At 41.6% G+C, this 20,989-nt stretch overlaps 2 protein-coding genes across 4 annotated transcripts in view; one reads left to right on the top strand and one right to left on the bottom strand.

Moving 5' to 3' along the window:
• The window catches only part of LOC140719658 (uncharacterized), a 50,370-nt gene that overhangs the window by 3,525 nt on the left and 25,856 nt on the right, over positions 1-20,989 (bottom strand). The window contains exons 1-2 of one of the 3 annotated variants that reach the window (XM_073034440.1): positions 2,637-2,868; positions 559-655 (exon numbers count right to left, since the gene is read on the bottom strand). The exons of 1 other annotated variant lie outside the window; for it this stretch is intronic. Coding sequence is in view for 1 of the 2 variants with exons in the window: in XM_073034438.1 (XP_072890539.1) it covers positions 2,637-2,658 (22 nt within the window). In the remaining variant the exon portion in view is untranslated. Of the gene's footprint in view, positions 1-558; positions 656-2,636; positions 2,871-20,989 lie in introns of those variants that run through there. One more of the 3 variants, XM_073034438.1, reaches the window with a different exon arrangement.
• Positions 6,949-20,989, top strand: part of LOC140719592 (KICSTOR complex protein SZT2-like) — a 59,981-nt gene continuing 45,940 nt past the window's right edge. The window contains exons 1-2 of the mRNA XM_073034295.1: positions 6,949-6,994; positions 20,814-20,927. Coding sequence (XP_072890396.1) covers positions 6,949-6,994; positions 20,814-20,927 — 160 coding nt within the window. The remainder of the gene's footprint in view (positions 6,995-20,813; positions 20,928-20,989) is intronic.

Raw genomic sequence — 20,989 nt, 5'->3', positions numbered from 1 at the left:
AGAGGCTTCCAGGTACCTCGTGCGGCATGGGTGGTGGAACTACACACAATGCACACCGGGAGTGAAAACCCTGCTGACCCCGGAACCTGCCTCCTGTTACCAACAGCTTCCTGATTGGTATTAACTTACTTTTAATAATACTCACATTACAACACTAACAAAATCTAACAATTCAAGAATCAAAGATTCAATGTACATTTATTATCAAGGTATGTATACAGAATACAAGTTTGAGATTTGTCCTCCCGCGGGCAGCCATGAAACAAAGAAACACCATGGAAACCCGTTCAAGAACATACCAAACAGCCAATGCTCAAAAAAAGAGAACAAATGGCAAACGCCAAGAAGCAAGCGGACAACAGGTAGAGTATCAAACATTCAACTAGGAGTCCAGCAGTATTCAGTTTAGTTCAGTTCTGCCCCCTACCGCTAGCTAATGCAGGTGGCAGGACCATTGTTCACCGAACCACCCCAGTCCGCATCGATTATCCCGATCAAACCACTCAAAAATAACCCAAAAAAAAGTAATTAGAATCCAGTAACACATGCAATATGAACCTCAAAGTCCCCCAGAGTAGGTCCATTGACTTGCCACAATGTGGACCAGTCCTGGCAGTGTGGATCCCAAGACTCCTACACGTTCCTCCAACAGCAGCTGGTGAGAGGGAGAGGAAGGCTGGTCAAAAGCAGGCAGATGGAAACAGTCAAACGTGCACAAATTGGAGCTCATCTTGAACTTCTCTGTCACTCATGCACTGGGCCCTCGGTCAACATGGAAGCACAAACGACCTTCCGAACGTCGCTTGCAACCCATCTCAAACAAACGGGTCTCCCACTGGATCGTATGCTACGACCAGTCCTCCCCAGTGTCTTCTCTTTTCATCTCCTCTCGAACAAAAGCTCCAAGCTCAGCCTTAGAGTCCCTCACCAGAGAAACCTCCCCTTAACCAGACCATCCTAACTGGATGGCACACATTTCTCCTCGCTCTTATCTTCAGCATTAACCTGAACATAAGCTGCAAACAAGCAGCCCGCACAGAACAGCACAAAATGAAATACATACAGCATAACAGTAAAAACTATGAACCAGGGCATTACACAATATAGCTCAAAGATAATTTGTTGCTAACAAAGAACTTTGTACAGGGGCCCAAAAATTTGACCTAAAGACTGGAAAGCAATGCTTGAAAAGTTGAACATCAGTAAAAGAAGAACTAAATTAAGTAGTTTAAGTGCAATACCAGTTGAAATTAAATATGAAAAGTAACCCCTATAACTTTCTGAAACTAGCTTGCAGTGATCCATTGATTGCAATTCCAGTATCTGCCACAATGGGGCAGAGCTCAATTGCACAAAGCTCTTCAGCCACTGAAGAAATAAAGGGAAATTTCTGTCAAATCGCAGGAGTACAAATTTTATTGCATTAAATTATGTTCAAATTAGAGTGAAAACCCTACATTGATAAAGTGCCTTTCCCATCCTCAATATTTCATTTTTATTTATTTATTTCGAGATACAGTGTGGAATAGGCACTTCCGGCCCTTCGAACTGTCCAGCCCAGTAATCACCCGATTTAACCCTAGCCTAATCATGGGGCAATTTACAATGACCAATTAACCTACCAACCAGTATACCTTTGGAACGTGGAAGGTAACTGGAGTATGCGATCACAGGGAGAACGTACAAACTCCTTATAAGCAGCGAAGGGAAATGAACTCAGATTGTTGGTAGTGTAAAGTGTTGTGCTAACCACTACATGCTGCCCAAATAAACAAAGTATGTGTGGAATAGAATAGAAACATAGAAAATAGGTGCAGGAGTAGGCCATTCATCCCTTCGAGCCTGCACCGCCATTCAGTATGATCATGGCTGATCATCCAACTCAGAACCCTGTACCTGCTTTCTCTCCATACCCCCTGATCCCTTTAGCCACAAGGGCCATATCTAACTTCCTCTTAAATATAGCCAATGAACCGGCCTCAACTGTTTCCTGTGGCAGAGAATTCCACAGATTCACCACTCTCTGTGTGAAGAAGTTTCTCCTCATCTCAGTCCTAAAAGGCTTCCCCTTTATCCTTAAACTGTGACCCCTCGTTCTGGACTCTCCCAACATCGGAAACAATCTTCCTGCATCTAGCCTGTCCAATCCCTTTAGAATTTTATACGTTTCAATAAGATCCCCCCTCAATCTTCCAAATTCCAGTGAGTATAAGCCTAGTCGATCCAGTCTTTCTTCATATGAAAGTCCTGCCATCCCAGGAATCAATCTGGTGAACCTTCTCTGTACTCCCTCTATGGCAAGAATGTCTTTCCTCAGATTAGGGGACCACAACTGCACACAATATTCTAGGTGCGGTCTCACCAAGGCCTTGTACAACTGCAGTAGAACCTCCCTGCTCCTGTACTCAAATCCTTTTGCTATGAATGCCAAATGAAAGGTTAAGTAGATACCACTGCACCAGAATTTTATATTGAATGTGATCATAGTTTTAAGTTAAGGTGTTACAAATCAGAACAATTAAAATGGCAATAATTCAGCCAAAAAACTTTATGATTAGTAATTCATTTTATTCTTAAAACACTTCATTTCAGTTTCAGCATTACTGAATAAACAGTTTTGAAATTTGAAACTTAACTCTGCAAGTGCTCCAAAGACATCTGGTTTGCTTGTTCAGGTGCACTTGTACTCTGTGAATGTCTGCCAACACCAATCAGTCACTCAGCCATCCCAACTTGATAATTTTGAACTGTCAGTACTTTATGTGCTTTTGAATGGCTGTGTTAAATTGGCCCATTATTTAACCAGGTATAAATTAATCCCAAAGCCCTAGATAAGAACTAAAGAAGACTTTACAAATGCAGATGTAGAAATGCAGGAACAGACTCTTCCAAGTTCCAGTAACTTCTGACATGCTATTTTATAAATCAGTTCCATGCGGGTAAATGAGTAATATGGGTTAAAATGTGACAGGTCCTGAACAAACAACAGTGTGATTTGGCAAGTAGCCAGCATGTATTGCAACCCAGCTACCATGTTTTTGTGAGTTAGATAGAGAAGGATGTATCTCCAACACCCTTCCCCCACCAAGCATAACACCAGGAAAGATCTGATGATCTTTTCACAGTTCATCACTATTAAAGGTCTTGTATCATTATTTTAAATGTCTCTACTATCCAGAAACATTACAGACATTTCAAAAAGATCTAAATGGTTCTAGAAGTTATTAAGTACTTTAAATTAATTAATTGAAACATTATAATAAAGTCAGCTGGGTGGCGTGTAGATACATCTCTAACAAAGGAAGTGTAAGGTGCTCCTTCCCTCCGCTAGCCTACAGGACACCTACTGGACAAAGTGTAGCACTGGTTTAGCCCCCCCCCTCCCCCCCAGATCAGTGTCTCATGAAGCCATGGGAGCAGGTGGTGTTTATGAGCAGCTGGTGCAGATCACAAGTCCTGGTGATGCGACCACTGACACCAGGCAGACAATCTCTGAAGAGTATTGATAATGGCTGGGGTCACCTGTGTTATTAAGACACTGCCCAGGAGAAGGCAACGGCAAAGCACTTCTGCAAAAAATTTGCCAAGAACAGTCATGGTCATGGAAGCACTACGATCGCCTACCTCATATGATAGCACATAACAAACGTGTGAACTGTTGAGGAGATTAAGGTGCATTGGGGAGTTGGGTGGTGGGGACAGGGCACTGTTAGTGATCAGCTGGGGCTGTTCTTGTCTGAATGATATTTGCCTAACAATTCATGTCATAGATCTTATCGTTCATTTCAAAGGGTTCCATTTTAATATCAGAGAATGTATACAGTATACAGCCTGAAATTCTTACTCTTCACAGACATCCTTGAATATCAGAGAATGTATACAGGATACAACCTGAAGTTCTTACTCTTCACAGACATCCACAAAAACAGCAGAGAACCCCAAAGAATGAACGACAGAAAAAGGTTCGAACCCCAAAGCCCCACTTTGCCCTCCCACACACAAGCAGCAGCAAAGTGTCAACCACCTCCCCCACCCATTTCAGAAAACATCAGCGCCCACCACCCACCAGGCAACAGCAAAGCCCCCAAAGAGGTTCCACAATAGTGTAGAATAATTTGTAAAACTGATCACTGATAAGCCAGTCATGAATAGCTTTACTCAGCCTTTGTTGATAGCGGAATAGTTGGTGCTGACCAAAGAACTTTGGATGAAGTTAACTTGAGTGTTGATGGACATTTTCTGATGGCACTAATATGGATTCCTTTCATTTGATGATAATTGTCTGGGCTGTACTTGTGCCATAATCAGATTTGGTAAGTTTTCCAAATCATCATGCTTTATAGAGCGGTGGGTAGTTGGAACCCGCTGCCAGGCGTGCTGGTAGAGGCAGGTACTTTATAAACATTTGAGAGAGTCTTAGATACGCACATGGATGATCGTAAAATAGAGGGCCGTGTGGGAGGGAAGGGTTAGATTGATCTGAGAGTAGGTTAAAAAGTCATGATGTTGATGGTAATAAACTAAAATTTAATAAAAAGCAAACAAGTTTCCTACAGGTACATTTTAAATAAGGAGTGGTAACTTCACTCGAAGACTGGGATTGCACTAACACTGACATAGAGCTGGCAAGCACCCAGCCGCTCAGCTTGGAACATCGTTGCTCTGCTGCTGAACCCAGTGATGGGGCCTGCAGCAAAGCATCAGGTTAGACACATGTGGCGTTTTATCTTCAGCTTGTCTCGGACTTCAGAAAGCCAGAAGTCCGAGACAAGCTGACTGCTGTATTGCAGTTTGCCAGAGGCTTTCTGCAGAACTGATGACTGGTGATTAGGGCAATTTACCAAATTACTTTGTACTGCTTTCAATGCCGTGAGTGAGTATTAATATTATTGTATTATACTCCAGTCAGAAGTCAGACAGGTCCTGTTCAGAAATGAGCCTTTATCTAAAGCAGTGCTTTCCAACCTGACCCCTCAGTTAATGGTAGGGGTCCATGGCATAAAAAAAGTTGGGAACCTCAGATTAAAAGTATCTATTTTGTGTATGTTGACAAGTTAAGATGTTTATTTGTTTGTTTGTTCATTTATTTTCTTGCTTATAGACTAACAAACAGTGTGGAATAGGCCCTTCTAGGCCTTTGTGCCACGCCACCCAGTAATCCCCCAATTTAACCCAAGCCTAATCACGGGACAATTTACGATAGCCAATTAACCTAGCAACCAGTACATCCTTGGACTGTGAGAGAAAACTGGAGCACCCAGAGGAAATCCATGCGATCATGGGGAGAACATACAAACTCCTTACAGGCAGCAATGGAAATTGAGTCTGGGTGGCCAGTACCATAAAGCATTGTGCTAACCTCCATGCTACTGTGTACCCTTATCCATGATAATGAGCAGAATTTAACAAGACGGAGTCTCCCAACATTCTAAGACAACTGAAATTTGTTTTGCAGTCCTCAACTATAGTAAACTCTGAATAACATTTAACATCTAAAAACCATCCAATGGAAATAGTAAATCCAATAAATACTATTTTTATCTAACGTTGGAGTGGGCATTATATGGCAGCTATGTAACTTTTATGTAATAACTGGTACATTTGGCCATCCTATACCTGCCACTGCTTTGAGTAATGACTACCTGTTGGTCCAACATCAAGTCAACATGAGTTGGCGCGTAGCCTAGTGGATAAGGCATTGGTGATCTGAAGGTCGCTGCTTCGAACCTCAGCTGAGGCAGCATGTTGTGTCCTTAAGCAAGGCACTTAAAACAACACATCACTCTGCGACGTCACCAGTGCCAGCTGCTTGGGTCCTAGTGCCCTTCCCTTGGACAACATCGGTGGCGTGGAGAGGGGAAGGCTTGCAGCTTGGGCAACTGCCAGTCTCCCATACAACGCTGCCCAGGCCTGCGCCCTGGAAACCTTCCAAGGCACAAATCCATGGTCTCATGAGACTAACGGATGCCTAAAAAAAGTCAACATGAACTACCCTCATACTCCAGCTTCTGTGCTCTTCGGCATTTGCTTAGCAAGTGACAACAAATGAAGCAGTTGCGTGATTCTACAATTTTATGAATTCAGCAGGTGATGCTGGGAATGAGTACCTGGGCGAGTTAAAAGCCAAAGTCAGAACCAGCTTTATGTTAGCCCCAGTGCGAGCCACTCGTTGAATTAGGTCACCAACCTTTATTAAAAAAATGTACATGTAGGTGACCTGTTTGTCCAGTAGGAGTGGTCGAGGCAGGTTCGGTATTGTCATTTAAAGTAAAATTGGATAGGTATATGGACAGGAAAGGAATGGAGGGTTATGGGCTGAGTGTGGGTCAGTGGGACTAGGTGAGATTAAGCATTCGGCACGGGCTAGAAGGGCCGAGATGGCCTGTTTCCGTGCTGTAATTGTTATATGGTTATAACTTTATTAACATTTTAATATCATTCAGTTTTAATGAAACTCACTTTTGTTCTAAATGCTGATGGCTTACTTTTAATGTTTGCACAATTTGTTTTTTTCCCCTCAAACTGCACATTGGGTGTTTGTCTGGGTTTTCTTTTACGGGTTATTTTGGGTTCTTTGTTTCATGGCTGCCTGTAAGGAGACCGGTCTCAAGGCATACAGTGCATACTTTGAGGAGACCTTTCATGAGTCCTGACGAAGAGTCTCGGCCCGAAACATCGACTGTACTTCTTCCTATAGATGCTGCCTGGCCTGCTGCATTCCACCAGCATTTTGTGTGTGTTGCTTGAATTTCCGGCATCTGCAGATTTCCTCATGTTTGCTTATCACAAGTCCTGGTTATGCGACCACTGACACCAGCAGACAATCTCTAAAGAGCATTGATCGTGGTTGGGGTCTTGTAAAGACACGGCCCAAAAGAAGGCAATGGCAAAACACTTCCGTAGAAAAATTTGCCAAGAACAATCATGGCCACGAGACCATAATCGCCTATGGCATACAACACAGCACTTAATGATGATGAAGAATGTCGTCTAGGTATCTAGGCTTATTGCCTGCATTGGTGCAGAGGCTTTACCTGAAAATGTGGGTGAACATTGGCAAATGAATGGGTGACCTCCTAAATGCCAGAAGAAGTTCCACTGGCTCTGAGGAAGCCATTCACCTTTCTCTCCTGTGGCTCGACACATTGGTTATAATTGGAATTCGCAGGAAAACTTTCTGCCGCATCAACTATGATCCAAATGAGTTCATAGCTTCTGGTGATCAATTTTTGCAGCAAAGTTAAATAAAAGAATTGATGGTATGGTGCTGGAAACTGACTAGTACTAATTATAGCGAAAGACATCTGTAAACAACATCTATCTTGAAGCTACATGAATAAATTTACAGACATCTTTTGAAACTACTAGATAGTAGTTTACTCCACACAATTCAATGTGAGAACTACTTCCTGAATCTGATTTTGTGCCTACTGTAATATATTTTTTGATACAAATTTATTTCTACATATGGGAATAGGTTATTTTTTTGATAGAAATTGGTTATAAAGTTTTTAATTCTATATCCAGGATAAAATATTTAGTTACATAGGTTCTGTACTGCTTGGAATTATTATCACTTGGAACTATTCAAGCTAGATGCCAGAAAACGCCAACTCCATGAGAACACAGCAACTGAAATAGGAAGCATAGTTACGGTTCAGAGAATTATTTATTTTATTTGACCTACAGTTACAGTGTGGAATAGGCCCTACCAACCCTCCAGCCGCACCTCACAACCCTGATTTAACCCCAACCTAATCACAGGGCAATGTACGATGTACAACTACCTGGTATGCGTTTGGACTGTGGGAGGAAACCGGAGCACCCGGAGAGGATCTATACATTCCACGGGGAAGACGTACAGAGACACCTTACAGGGTTTGAACTCTGAACTCCAAACACTAACGCCCAGGGTGGTAATAGCATCGTGCTAACCGCCACGCGACCGTAATGTGATCTTAATTCTCAGAGAGCGCGTCATAGAAACATAGAAACATAGAAAATAGGTGCAGGAGTAGGCCATTCATCCCTTCGAGCCTGCACCGCCGTTCAGTATGATCATGGCTGATCATCCAACTCAGAACCCTGTACCTGCTTTCTCTCCATACCCCCTGATCCCCTTAGCCACAAGGGCCATATCTAACTTCCTCTTAAATATAGCCAATGAACCGGCCTCAACTGTTTCCTGTGGCAGAGAATTCCACAGATTCACCGCTCTCTGTGTGAAGAAGTTTCTCCTCATCTTGGTCCTAAAAAGCTTCCCCTTTATCCTTAAACTGTGACCCCCTCGTTCTGGACTTCCCCAACATCGGAAACAATCTTCCTGCATCTAGCCTGTCCAATCCCTTTAGAATTTTATACGTTTCAATAAGATCCCCCCTCAATCTTCCAAATTCCAGTGAGTATAAGCCTAGTCGATCCAGTCTTTCTTCATATGAAAGTCCTGCCATCCCAGGAATCAATCTGGTGAACCTTCTCTGTACTCCCTCTATGGCAAGAATGCCTTTCCTCAGATTAGGGGACCAAAACTGCACACAATATTCTAGGTGCCGTCTCACCAAGGCCTTGCACAACTGCAGTAGAACCTCCCTGCTCCTGTACTCAAATCCTTTTGCTATGAATGCCAACATACCATTTACCTTTTTCACCGCCTGCTGTACCTGCATGCCCACCTTCAATGACTGGTGTACAATGACACCCAGGTCTCGTTGCATCTCCCCTTTTCCTAATCGGCCACCGTTCAGATAATAATCTGTTCTCCTGTTCTTGCAACCAAAGTGGATTACCTCACATTTATCCACATTAAATTACATCTACCATGAATTTGCCCACTCACCTAACCTATCCAAGTCACCCTGCATCCTCTTAGCATCCTCCTCACAGCTAACACCGCCGCCCAGCTTCATGTCTTCCGCAAACTTGGAGATGCTGCATTTAATTCCCTCGTCTAAATCATTAATATATATTGTAAACAACTGGGGTCCCAGCACTGAGCCTTGCGGTACCCCACTAGTCACTACCTGCCATTCTGAAAAGGTCCCGTTTACTCCCACTCTTTGCTTCCTGTCTGCCAGCCAATTCTCTATCCACATCAGTACCATACCCCCAATACTGTGTGCTTTAAGTTTGCACATTAATCTCCTGTGTGGGACCTTGTCAAAAGCCTTTTGAAAATCTAAATATACCACATCCACTGGCTCTCCCCTACCCACTCTACTAGTTACATCTTCAAAAAATTCTATAAGATTCGTCAGACATGATTTTCCTTTCACAAATCCATGCTGACTTTGTCCGATGATTTCACCTCTTTCCAAATGTGCTGTTATCACATCTTTGATAACCGACTCTAGAATTTTCCCCACCACCGATGTCAGACTAACCGGTCTATAATTCCCCGGTTTCTCTCTCCCTCCTTTTTTAAAAAGTGGGGTTACATTAGCCACCAATCCTCAGGAACTAATCCAGAATCTAAGGAGTTTTGAAAAATTATCACCAATGCATCCACTATTTCTTGGGCTACTTCCTTAAGCACTCTGGGATGCAGACCATCTGGCCCTGGGGATTTATCTGCCTTTAATCCCTTCAATTTACTGAACACCACTTCCCTACTAACATGTATTTCCCTCAGTTCCTCCATCTCACTAGACCCTCGGTCCCTTACTATTTCTGGAAGATTATTTATGTCCTCCTTAGTGAAGACAGAACCAAAGTAGTTATTCAATTGGTCTGCCATGTCTTTGTTCCCTATGATCAATTCTCCTGTTTCTGACTGTAAAGGACCTACATTTGTCTTGACCAATCTTTTTCTTTTCATGTATCTATAAAAGCTTTTACAGTCAGTTTTTTTGTTCCCTGCCAACTTTCTCTCAGAATCTTTTTTCCCTTTCCTAATTAAGCCCTTTGTCCTCCTCTGCTGGTCTCTGAATTTCTCCCAGTCCTCAGGTGTGCTGCTTTTTTTTGCTAATTTATATGTTTCTTCTTTGGACTTGATGCTATTCCTAATTTCCCTTGTCAGCCATGGGTGCATTACCTTCCCTGGTTTATTCTTTTGCCAAACTGGGATGAACAATTGTCAGTTCACCAGCAGTCTCTGAGCGTGCCCTTACCACAGGAAAGAAGGGAAAGTAAATTTTATTACTTTGTTTTATTCTTGCTGTAAAATGTTTAAAGATTTATGTATGACAAACTCTGTATTACCAGCTAGTAGAAAATTGAGTCAAAAGTGTAGGTGATTAACAATTGGAAAACATTGGAGGTTGCTATGGACGTTCGTTATTTATGAGCCATCTTTAGCCGTCTGAGACATGTTTGAGGCTTTGGCTTTGTACAAAGGAAGAAACATAAATGAGATTTGTTGCCAATATGTCTGACCTTCCTAAAAATCTGGAGAGCAATGTCAGAGAAGGAATGGTTCTCAGATTTGAATGCTGCTTGCATTTTTATTTAAAATACCGTAGTGAAATTTGGTTCCGAATAATTCCACTTTAATTGTGTCCTGAATACATATGGCACCAGCTGACTCAGCCATACACAACCTTAACTCATAAATGATGAACAGGTTTATGGTCGTTCAAGTGCCTTTTTTTCTGAGTTTTTATTTATTTAGCTTTTCATGAAATCTGCCTCCACCAATCCAGAAATGCCACAGCTGGAGACCGATCACATCCTCGGCCCAGATCGCCAGCAGGCTTGCTCACCACGGTGTCTGACTGGCAACTGAAAATCGAACTTAACAAGCAATTAAAATTCCCTGACTTCATTGCATCATCATTATCCCTGAGGCCTGACACGGTTGTTCTGTCAGAAACCTCGGAGCAGGTGGTCATGGTAGAACTGACAGTTCCCTGGGAAGACCGGATTGAGGAAGTGTTTGAGCATAATACCAGGAGCTGGCAGAGCAGTGTGAGAGAGAGGGGTGGAGGGCACGATGCGAGCCTATAGAGGTGGGGTGTAGAGGTTTCGCTGGCTGCTCACTCTGCAGAACCTACTCTCTCCTCGGCATTTCCGGGGGCTGCAAAGAAAAGAGCCATCAGGACCGTCACAGAGGCTGCTGAGCGAGCCTCCAGGTGGCTGTGAATCAAGAGGTGTGACCCGTGAACCAGCGCTACTGGGGGACGCAAGCCAAGGCCTGATCAACCCTGGCTGGGTTGCCTGGACGAGCGTGTCTGATGTTGAAACACCCGATAACCCCAGGATACATCACTGATGCTGTGTCCCAGCACATCCTAGGATGTGCCTCAGCATCACGATCTCGCTCCAGTACTAATTGAAATTATAGTTTAAAATAATGCAGGGATTTGAAAGTAATTTAGGGAAGCCAGTAATTGTTCAGTAGATGCTGAGATTTCATGCTACTGAGGCCTATTTAAGTAACCTGAAAAATCATAGAATCTCATCACTTAAACATACAATGAACTGTAAACCTGGGTTTTGTGCACTTTTGGAATTGCTGGAAAAACTTGAAAGCTATTTGAAATGAAACGTGATTGCTGAGAACTCGTATCCTTACTCCAAAATGTCCCATGAGTGAAGAAACCATACTGCCAAATGGGATGGACGCCTCTCAGTTATGGTCCAAGTGGAATGCATTATTTATCTGTTGGTTCAATATTGATATAATTTTGGAGCTTGAAGTGGGTTCCCTCATCTAGGAGATCTCAGTGCTGGGAGAATGAGACAGTTCAACTACAAGGTTATTCCATTCCTTAACAGAATTTTTCCGACATTAATGAATACAAAATTTCCCCATCACTCACTTTTAAAAGTAAGTCCAATATTTCATGTTTCTATTTACATGTATTTTTTGGTGGTGTAGCTATGTCTCTACCAAAAGTAGTGTAAGACTTTCCTTCCCTCATCTACCCCACAGGTTACCCTTGGGCAAGGTGTAGCACCTGCTTATCCCCCCAATTAGGGTCATGTGAAGCCATGGGAGCAGGTGGTGGATGGTCGTATGAGCAGCCGGTGCACATCACAAGTTCTGGTTATGTGACCACTGACGCCAGGCAGACAATCTCTGAAGAGTATTGGTAATGGCTGAGGTCACCCATCTTGTAAAGACACCGCCCAGAAGAAGGCAATGGCAAACCACTTCTTTAGTAAACTACTTCTGAAGAACAGTCATGGTCAATTCCATGATCACCCATGTCATACGATACGGCACATAATGAATGAATGAGCCTTTATATGAAAAGAAACATGCTAAGAGTTTCCAAATGATCTAAAGCAGAATAATATTCCAGATACCGATGATGACTTCATCATTTAAGAACATTCTTAAACTCAGTTATACGAGGGGTGATAGATAAGTTCGTGGCCTAAGGTAGAAGGAGTCAATTTTAGAAAACCCAGCTCATTTATTTTTCAACATAGTCCCCTCCTACATTTACACACTTAGTCCAGTGGTCGTGGAGCATACGGATCCCTTCTTTGTAGAAGTGGTCCACAGCAGGGGTGATTGATAAGTTTGTGGCCTAGGGTAGAAGGAGATGAGTTTTACAGCTCTCGTTACATGCACGTGCAGTTCAACTCTTTGAGTGAAAACGCAGAAAGTTTGAAGTTAATAACTCATCTTCTTCTACCTTAGGCCACAAACTTATCAATCACCCCTGCTGTGGACCACTTCTGGAGGTCCAAGACACTGACTTCCACAAAGAAGGGATCCGTATGTTCCACGACCGCTGGACTAAGTGTGTAAATGTAGGAAAAATAAATGTGCTAGGTTTTCTAAAATTGACTCCTTCTACCTTATCAATCACCCCTTGTATGATCAAATTTTTGTTTAGTCCTTTTAATCTTTTCATTTTTCTGTATTGATTTGGTTTCTCTGTGAAATGGATAGGGATAATTTTATGTTAATAGCGATCCAGGAATACTGCGTTTCACTCTCCATTTGTGAAACTATCTTCATTTGAGGTAAAAAGATAACATGAGAATTGATTTCTGAACGGCAAATTCCTTATCTAGGTATGTCAAGATATATGTACGGTGGATGTATGTCTCGATATCACACTTGGGTAGTTAATGGTTTGTGAGAATTGTTCGCTTTCCGCATTGAACTGAGACTCTTCTGCTTTGTTCACAACCGGAGTCAAAGAACCTCAGCGATAACCCAACTGTAACTTTTACACCATTTCCCACACCTTGTCCACAAAAATGTTAATTTTAACCATAAGAACATTGCATGAAACTTTTAAAAGAGTTACCTACAGAGGAATTAATGGAAGATCTGCACAGACATTTGTTGTTTCTCTCTAAACTTTATTTATCATGTCGAAGATGGATTAACACAAGCAGGTTTGAATTTTGAGGAATTTTGAAGGGCCTCAGCCTGAAATATTGACTGTTCATTCCCCTCCATAGATGCTGCCTGACCTTCTGAGTTCCTCCAGTATTTTGTGTGTATGTTGCTCAAGATTTCCAGCATCTGCGGAATCATCTCTAAAATGCCATTGGGAGTCCCGATAAATTGCCTCAATCCAAAACATTAATTCCCCTCCATAGATGGTGCCTGACCTGCTGAGTTCCTCCAGCAGTTTGTGTGTGTTACTTTGGACTTCCAGCCTCTACAGAATCTCGTGTTTATGAATTTTGTGGATTTAATTAACTTGCCTATAGATTTGACCCACTTTGCATTTTATTCCGATGGGAGGTGAACATTCCAAATATAATTTGTCAGGATTCATACTAAAGCAATATTACCAAATAGATCAGAAACGTTAGAAACAAGAACCTCTGGAGTATTCATTAAACAGACTTTGAATTTTTATTTCTGCTGCTGTCTTGAAAGGCAGCAAAAATATCAAGGAGCTGCTTACTTCAGAAACACATGAACATAGTTTAGCAATGAGCAGCGCATATCTTGTCTCTAATCTTCATCAAACATTACAACATTATTGATAGCTCAGGAACTTCAATTTAATGGGAGAAATCCATTTTTCCCATTCCTTTCAACGGAACACAAATTGCTGTCAGGGTTGGCCCAATTGAATCCCAGGAGTGAAGTGAATTCAATTGTTGACAGGGAAAATATCCAAGAATGAAACATTCTATGAAATGTCTCCCTGGGTAGTAATCCAGCATTGAAGACCATGTTATTTAAAAGTGACCACTTGCATTCCACAGATTTCTTCCCCATGTGTCAAATTCAATGTAACCATAAGGCATTTTATTATCTACCCATGGTTGCCCTGGCGACCTTTAATTCTGTTCTCAATCACATTTCATCTCAATCCCTATTAAGGGCCAAGTAAACACTTTCAAGAAGCAGCTATTTCTCATATATATTGTTCTATAGAAGATGTCTCTCCCAGTCTTCATGCTTTGATTTTGAGATAGTTTTTGTCTGGATTGTCTCCTGTGATGCAAGATGTAATTTCAGTAGGAAGCAGTCAGCTAAGGACTGGTCTGGGAATGCCAGATCATCTGCTGCCTTGTGCACAGAAAATAGGCCAACCACTGTAAAATTGTAATGATGCTAACTTTGGTTTGAACACTAAGTACCAGCATAGATATTTATCCAAGGTATTTTGTGATGTCTCGGACCAACTATAATGATGCCAACATTTATTTGAGCTCCAAGTACCAACACGGATATGTATCCAAGGTATTTTGTGATGTCTCTGACAACCCTTTGTCTTGTATGCTAGACATATTATTCATGTGGAAAAACTTAGTCCAATCAACACTTTCATGGCTCGGTAAAATGGCAGCTCTGGTCCATGTCAAGAAATATAATTTAACCTATTATAAATTAAACGCTGATCTGGTACTGTGTGGTCTGATCTGGTTTCCAAAAAGAAAAAAAAAAACCCATCTCAATTTACTCGGCAGCTGTGCCACCTCCAAAAGAATTAATTCAGGTTTAGAATCTTGCTTTACACAGAAACTCTCAGTTATGCCTTTGATATTCACATTTGGCTTCTATGTCCGTGACCAGTTCCAGCACACTGCCCAGCTTGAGATGAATTATTTGTGCTTTCAGTGTAGTATTAGTGGATGCTGCATTTCCTGACATGTTTTCTTTAGGATTAAAGCTTAAACTAAGACCCATGTACCTTTCATAGATAATATAAGATCCTGTATGCATAATTCAAATACCATGGTAAGGATGATTTCTCTAGGTGTTCTCACCAACAGTTATACTTAAGCTGATACTAAGACAGATGCACTGGCACATTGCTAATTATAAGAAAATGCCGAGTGCAAAATTGGATGTTGTGTTACATACATTTAAGAATCAGAATCTGGTTTGGTATTCCTGACTGTCACTTGGGGGTTGGCTTCCTAGCGGGTCGAAAGCCACTTCCGCCATGTAGGTCATTGATTGGTTTGTTTAAAAGCTGCGGCAGCCCTTTCCCATTGGTTGTTTTGTGCGCCACAGCACCAGTGCCCAGTTTCAAGCACCTCAGAGGTATAATGCAGGAGGCTCGGACTCCTTCCATCGTCCCCAGGGCACGGTGACCAGGTACGCACTCTTAGCTAAGTATCGACTTGTTGACTACTTAGTTTTGTGGTTTGTGTAACTTGGGGAACTCAGATGTTGGGTCAAATCTTTTACTGTTTGTAAATAAATGTTAAATATGCTTATTCATAATTAGTGTCTTCTGTCTCGCTCAGCAAATCCGTTCCACATTACACTGACATACATTGTGAAATGTGTTGTTTTGCGGCAGCAGTACAGTGCAATACATAAAAATATACTGTAAATTACAATAAGGAATATATATATACAGTACTGTGCAAGCGCCTTAGGCACATGTAAAAAAATTCAGTAAAGTGAAGATGCATTCAAATATGATGAAATGAAAAGTTTCTAAATATCAAAGAATTACTAAGAAGAGCAGAAAACTGAAAGGATCTATATTATATCAATATTTGCTTTTCAAACATCATCAGTTCTCTTAGGTACATTGTCATGCAACTTTCTGAAATGGACTATAGAATACCAAGTCAAAGTTTAGTTGTTATTCAATCATAGATGAATACTCCTGAACACAGCCAAACGAAACAGCGTTACTCCGAGCCAAGGTGCAAAACACAGTACCAACAGTCATACACAGCACAGAGCACGTATAACACATACAAGATATAAGTAAAATACAGTTACACAAAAAACATAGTCTAATACCCTGAGTCCATGAATGCTGCAGCCAGCCGTCTGCAGTCGAACACAATACCGCTTGTCATCTGCTGAGTGAACACCAGGGGGCAGCACCGACACCAGCTTGGATGCCACGCCTCACCATCTCTGGTGGAGGGCACTGACTCCAATGCCTCTCTCCTGGGCCGCTGTAATCAGCTGACACTGCAACGTGAGACCTAGTCCTTACTACGACCGAGGCCATGCAGCTCCCCTGCCGCCTGCCCCAGCCGCCCGCCAACAAATCCGTGGAAAGGACTGGCACCACTCCACATTAGAAGTGGCCAAAGGGTGTTGTGATCACAAGAAAAGCGACTAAGATGGTCACTTGCTATTAAACTGCACACTGTCTTCACGCATCGACTCCACTGGCACAGGCAGCAGCACGATCCGCACCTTCAGCTTCTCCGTCAACGAGCAACTCACTGATGGGGTAAGACCTGCAGTACTTTAAGTTCTTAATGTCCAGAATGGTCTTACAATTGTAAAAAACTACATTTATAAAGGACAATAGAAGCATAGAAGCCGCTGCAAGATAACACATCGGCATCTTACCGACTCCTTGTACCTAGCAATAGAGAAAACTCTTAATCCTTTATTTTGCTGTCAGCTTGTTTGAAATTCCAGTCAAGCTAGCCAGACAAATTACAAAGCTCTCTGTGGCTACCTGGATCATGTCATGTAAACATTACCCAACTCTATTCTGCAATGGCTAGGCAAAAAAAAAGTGTCAAACTTTTAGGCTGGAGAACTCTTTCAATGTTACAACAATATCACCAATGTTTTTCCATTAAATCAGATTATAACTCAAATATTGCCTACTGAAGTAATCCTTCAATCCTGTACCACTTCTGTGAAGGCAACACTTTTGCCTACAGGGTCTACCAGATCAGTAAGTGAGCTGGGCCTCAGAACCCATTGCTCTTATAAAAATAGGTTTCATTCACTCTCTCTCTGCAGATCCCCACCACCCAGGTCATACTCTCAACCATCAGGCTCTTGAACCAAAGGGGAGAACTTCACTCAACTTCACTTGCCCCATTATTGAAATGTTCCCACAATCTATGGACTCAAGTTCAGGGACTTTTCATCTCAAGTTCTCAATACTTATTGCTAATTATTTATATTTGCATTTCTACAGTTTATTGTCTTCTGCACTCTGGTTGAATGCCCTAGTTGGGAAGTCTTTCATTGGTACTGTTATAGTTACTAATCTATAGATTTGTTGAGTATGCCCACATGAAAATCTCAAGGTTGTATATGGTGACATATATGTACTTTAATAATAAAACTTACTTTAAACTTTTTATGAAGAGTTCAATGCCTGTGTATCCTGAATATAATTTCTCACCTTGGGTATGTTGTTAGAAGAACATTTCCATCCCTTCAATGTGGGCAGCAGTAAATGACTCACATGCTTGATGAACAGCTCAAGCCAGACAGAACAGCTGCCTTTATTATTATTTTTCCTGATAAACCATAAAACTTCTGCACTATCTCATGTAATACTCCTGAAGTCAAGTCTTTTAGAGTCTTAGAACACTACAGCACAGAAACTTGCCCTTCGGCCCATCTAGTCCATGCCGAACCATTTAAACTGCATAGGCCCATTGAACTGTACCTGGACCACTACCCTCCATACCCCTCCCAACCACATAGCTATCCAAATTTCTCTCAAATGTTGAAGTTGACCCTGCATTCACCACTGGGCTGGCAGCTCATTCCATACTCTCACTGCCCTCTGAGTGAAGAAGTTCCCCCTATGCTGCCCTTAACCTTTCCCCCTTAACCCATGACCTCTAGTTCTAGTATCACCCAACCTCAGTGGAAAAAGCCTGCTTTGCATTTACCCTGTCTATACTCCTCGTAATTTTGTATAACTCTATCAAATCTCCCCTCTATCTTCTATGTTCCAGGGAATAAAGTCCTAACCTATTCAAACTTCCCATATAACTCAGGTCTTCAAGTGCCAGCAATCCTTGTAAATTTTCTCTGTACACTTTCAACATTAGTAAATCTTTCCTGTAGGTAGGTGACCAAAACTGCACACAATACTGCAAATTAGGCCTCACCAATGTCTTGTACAACTGCAACGTAACATCCCATCTCCTGTACTCAATACATTGATTTACAAAGGCCAATGTACCAAAAGCTTTCTTTACAACCATATCTACCTGTGACACCACTTTCAAGGAATTCGGGATCTATAGTCCCAGATTGCTCCGTTCTACCAGACTCCCCAGTGCCCTATTGCTCATCGTGTAAGTCCTACCCTGGATGATCCTCCCAAAGTGCCACACCTCACACTTGTCTGCGTTAAATACTGTCTGCCAGTTTCTCAGCCCATTTCACCAGCTAGTCCAGATCGCATCGCAAGCTTTGATAGTCTTCCTCGCTGTCCACTACATCCCCGATCTTGGTGTCGTCCAAAAATTTGCTGATCCAATTAACCACACTGAATCCAGATCGTTGATATAGATGACAAATGACAACATACCCAGCACTGATCCCTGCAGCTCACCACTAGTCACAGGTCTCCAGTCAGAGAGGCAACCATCAAGTACCACTCTCTGGCTTTTCCCTCAAAGACAAAGTCTAATTCAATTTACTACCTCATCTTGAATGCCAGGGGACTAAATCTTCCTGACCAGTCTTCATGTGGGACCTTGCCAAATGCCTTGTTCAAGTTCATGTAGACAACATCCACTTCCTTACTCTTCATCAACTTTCCTGGTAACTTCTTTGATAAAATCATTAAGATTGGTTAAACATGACCTACCATCCACAAAACCATGTTGACTATCCCTAATCAGTCCCTCTCTATCCAATGGCTTATATATCCGTTTCCTTAGAATACCTTACAATAACTTCCCCACGACCGATGTCAGGCTCACTGGCCTATAATCTCTTGGGTTTTTTTCTTAGAGCCTTTCTTAAACAACATAACAACATTAGCTGTTCTCCAATCCCCCAGCACCTCACCTGTGGCTAAGGATGTTTTAAATATCTCTGCTGGGGACCCTGCAATTTCTGCATTAGCTTCCCACAGGGTCAAAGGGAACATATTGCCAGATCTTGGGATTTGTCCACCTTAATTTGCCTCAAGGCAGCGAACTCCTCCTCCTCTGTAATCTGTTTAGGGTCTATGACCTTGCTACTGCAAGGCATAACGTCTATAGACTCTGTGTACATCTCCCAAGTAAATACAGATGCCTCATCTCTTTCAACTCCACATCTAGTTACCACTCAGACTTCCAGAGGACCAATTTTGTCCCTTTCTACACTTTTGCTCTTAACATATCTGTAGAAGCCCTTTGGATTCTCCTTCACCTTGTCTGCCAGAGCAACATCATGCCTTTTTCTCACCCCCAATTTCCTTCTTAAGTATCCTTTTGCATTTCTTATAATTTGTTCCTGCCTGCCTATATCTGCTCTGCACCTCCTCCTTTCTCTTAACCAGGACTTCAATATCCCTGGAAAACTTTCTCCATGCAAAAGCCAAAGCAGAAGTCTTTTGTCACTGACATATTTTTCAACACAATATATCGTGGAAATTTTAAACACCATTATCTTAGAATCACAAGGTCCGAAGATTAATCAGTAGTGCTTAGTACAACCTGAATTTTAACATTCTCATCCTTGTGTTCATCCTACTTTACTCACTTTATGTTTGCAGGGCTAGGAATTAGCTGCTTCGGCTCTCTGTTCCAGAATTCATTTCTCAAATGACTCACTCTAGCCTCCTCCAAAATCCCATATAAACATTATTTTCCACCCTAATCTCCTAAATTTGCTCAGAATAAAATTTTGGTTGCTACAACTGCTATGCAGCAGCACTGTTAGGGGTGATATGCAGCCACTCATTTAAGAGATCCCACGTCAACAACTGAAACATGCGGTTTCTTGTGAAACCAATAATATTCATTAGTTATAAAGTAAATTAGTCTGTAATAATCCACTACCTCTGTTATATTACATATAATATTCACAATAATTTTCTGGTTCTAAAACATTAAGTAATAAATAACTACTAGATTAAGTCTATGTATGTGCAGCCATTACAACTGTAACAATAAAGATGAATTCCCTGCTATCCATAACCTTGAAGATTGCCAAGAGTCTTCAGGTCACAGTAAATTGTTGAACCCCTTATTCATAAATGCCTGGGAGACTGTTCATCCCTTGAAGAATACTCATACACATATCCTCCGGCCTTTTGCCAATTAGACTCAGAAGACACCAAAGTTGCAGAAACAGCAACAACCAAATATGAAGATCAAACACATTTCTAAACAAACTTCAATTTTACATAAAGGAAATTTAAGAATCTGACCAAGAGATTCTGAACTTCAAAATATCCTAACAAATTACTTGTTGCATAATTGCATTATGTTCCTTCTAGCTGTCTTATTTTTCTCTTATTCACTATGAACTTTGACTGCATTGCTTTATAATTATTCCCATTACTCTGCTTCAGGGTCTGTGCTTTAATTTCCTTATGTATGTTTCTTTATTCTTATAATAACCATGTGATATACCTTCTTTTAATCAAAAGTGATGTCTATAATGTTCTGAGTGTGTTACATGAACTATACTTTTTTTCCCACTTGAACCCTCTCTCCATTCCATAATCCAGCTAAAATGACTATCCTTTTCTTGTTTTCTAATACAGGTGAGAATGACGGGGAGAATGACTTCATCCAAACAATACCATTTCAGTTTCATCTGATGAAACTTTTGCCAAAGTGCCAACAAATAGAGTTACTTTTTCACACCTTGACTAAAGGTAAGGTATCACAGTCATGCTTTTCTGGAATAGGGAAAGCCGTAAGCCTGCGTTCAGTGAAG

The sequence above is a fragment of the Hemitrygon akajei genome, chromosome 32 (assembly GCF_048418815.1).
Source record: "Hemitrygon akajei chromosome 32, sHemAka1.3, whole genome shotgun sequence".
NCBI lineage: Eukaryota > Metazoa > Chordata > Chondrichthyes > Myliobatiformes > Dasyatidae > Hemitrygon > Hemitrygon akajei.
The sequence above is the reverse complement of the archived record's forward strand: the minus strand, read 5'-3'. Positions and strand labels throughout refer to the sequence as shown.